Source organism: Austrofundulus limnaeus, unplaced genomic scaffold, assembly GCF_001266775.1.
Source record: "Austrofundulus limnaeus strain Quisiro unplaced genomic scaffold, Austrofundulus_limnaeus-1.0 Scaffold506, whole genome shotgun sequence".
Taxonomy (NCBI): domain Eukaryota; kingdom Metazoa; phylum Chordata; class Actinopteri; order Cyprinodontiformes; family Rivulidae; genus Austrofundulus; species Austrofundulus limnaeus.
This window is the reverse complement of record NW_013952908.1, coordinates 263,707-265,859: the sequence shown is the minus strand read 5'-3', so window position 1 is coordinate 265,859 and position 2,153 is coordinate 263,707. Positions and strand designations below refer to the sequence as shown.

The 2,153-nt window shown below is 56.1% G+C and overlaps 1 protein-coding gene across 3 annotated transcripts in view; it reads right to left on the bottom strand.

Moving 5' to 3' along the window:
* The window catches only part of maml1 (mastermind-like transcriptional coactivator 1), a 17,149-nt gene that overhangs the window by 10,209 nt on the left and 4,787 nt on the right, over positions 1-2,153 (bottom strand). For all 3 annotated transcript variants that reach the window (XM_014025885.1, XM_014025883.1, XM_014025884.1), the window contains exon 3: positions 508-1,731. In XM_014025885.1, coding sequence (XP_013881339.1) covers positions 508-1,731 — 1,224 coding nt within the window. The remainder of the gene's footprint in view (positions 1-507; positions 1,732-2,153) is intronic.

Genomic DNA, 2,153 nt, shown 5'->3' with positions numbered 1-2,153 from the left:
TGTGTGTACCTGTGTGTGTACCTGTGTGTACCTGTGTGTGTACCTGTGTGTACCTGTGTGTGTACCTGTGTGTACCTGTGTGTTTACCTGTGTGAACCTGTGTGTGAACCTGTGTGTGTACCTGTGTGTGTACCTGTGTGTGAACCTGTGTGAACCTGTGTGTGAACCTGTGTGTGAACCTGTGTGTGTACCTGTGTGTGTACCTGTGTGTGAACCTGTGTGAACCTGTGTGTGTACCTGTGTGTACCTGTGTGTGTACCTGTGTGTGTACCTGTGTGTGTACCTGTGTGTGAACCTGTGTGTGAACCTGTGTGTGTACCTGTGTGTACCTGTGTGTGTACCTGTGTGTGTACCTGTGTGTGTACCTGTGTGTGAACCTGTGTGTGAACCTGTGTGTGAACCTGTGTGTGTGTGTACCTGTGTGTGTACCTGTGTGTGTACCTGTGTGTGAACCTGTGTGTGAACCTGTGTGTGTACCTGTACCTGTGTGTGTACCTGTGTGTGTACCTGTGTGTGGGGGATGTGCTGGTGGAACGACATGCTGCTCTGTTTGATCTGCTGCTGTCGGACCAGGTTCAGCAGGGTCTTGTCCTGGCTGCTGGTGTTGGGGGTCCTCGGCGGTCCTGGTCCGGCCTCGTAGTGGGACAGAGGCCTGGTGTTGCTGTAGTTGAGGCGTACTGTGGGGGTCGGGGGTCCCTGTGCTGGAGGGTGGCTCAGAGGGGGTCCTGTGGTCAGGGGGCTCAGCATGTTGGGGTGCCCGGCGGTGCCCTGCATGTAGCTGCCCGCTCCTGACTTTGGCGAGCTCTTGCTGGGCTGCGGGGGCATCATCAGGGGCTTCTGGGCATTGGGGTTGAAGTCCGACGGGTACAGCGAGGGGTTGGTGACCCCCAGTGAGGTCTGAGACGTGTTGGCCATGGGGGGCCAGGCGTGAGGACCCTGGCTGAGGAACTTGGCCTCTCTCTGAGGCTGCAGCTTCTGACCCCTCTGCTGAGCGGCCAGGTGCTGCAGCTGCTGGGCCCGCGACACGTCTTTGGGTCCCGGCGGCAGCAGGTGGTTGGGAGGGGGCTGCAGCGGTCTGGAGGGAGGGGCCGGTTGAGGTGGGGGGAGGGCAGGGGAGGAGGCAGAGGAGGAGGCCACGGGGGAGCTGTTGGGGTGGGGAGKGGGTACGGAGCTGGACTTCATGTGGGGCGAGGTGGTCCGACAGTCCTGCTCAAAAACGGCAGAGGGTGAAGGAAACTCCGTCTTGACACTAGCCAAGTCAGGGAGCAGCCCCTGGGAGGACGGACCCCCGTCTCCTGCTGCTCCCCCCGCTCCTCCTGGAGTCAAAGCCAGCTCTGAAGGGTCCTTGCGGTCCTCCAAGCTCTCCTCCAGAATCTTCTGGATGTCCTCGATGGGCACGGAGCGGTTCAGGTCCTCGATCAGCTCGTTCCACTCCTGCTCGTTCAGGTCGGGGAACAGGCTGTTGCTGCCCCCCACCATGATGGGGGGCATGATGGGCAAGATGTCCTCCGGCTCCTGCTTCATCTTATTACAGTCGAAGTCCGGCTCTCCTCCGCCRTCCCCCAGATCCCCCGTCGACACACGGGTGGGGTTTGATAAATCGTTGAGGCTCGGCTTGGAGTCCAGGGGGGGCCGGGTGTCCAGAGACAGTATTTTGTGGGGGGGTCCGTCACTGAAACCGTTGACTGGAGAACTGGTGTTGTCCGGCTTCCTCTTCAACGTCTCCTGTAACTGTAGGAACATAAAACAGTTATTCTGTTAAACTAACATTTAGACAATTAATGAAAACAGTAAATAAATCAGTGTAACAACTAAACCAGTCCAAGTTAAAGAAAAATAACGTGAGCACAGATTAAACTCCAGGGGTCAGATTTATAAACCTTGTGTACGCACGTTTCTGCTCCTTTACAGATCACAGCTTCACCTCAGAGTTTGGACCAAGGTCCTCCTCAGGTTCTACCCTCTACACGCCCACACTCAACCATCAACAGTCAAAGTAAAGTACCTCATGAATGTTCAGATGTATTTAAATCAGTCAGCTGATCAGTGATTGGCTCAGACCAAGGAGGTTCTATAGAACAGCTGGAGCTCAGAAACCAGGTGACCCTGTGATCGGCTGGAGAAGCTAATGGCTAACGCTAAACGGTTAAGAC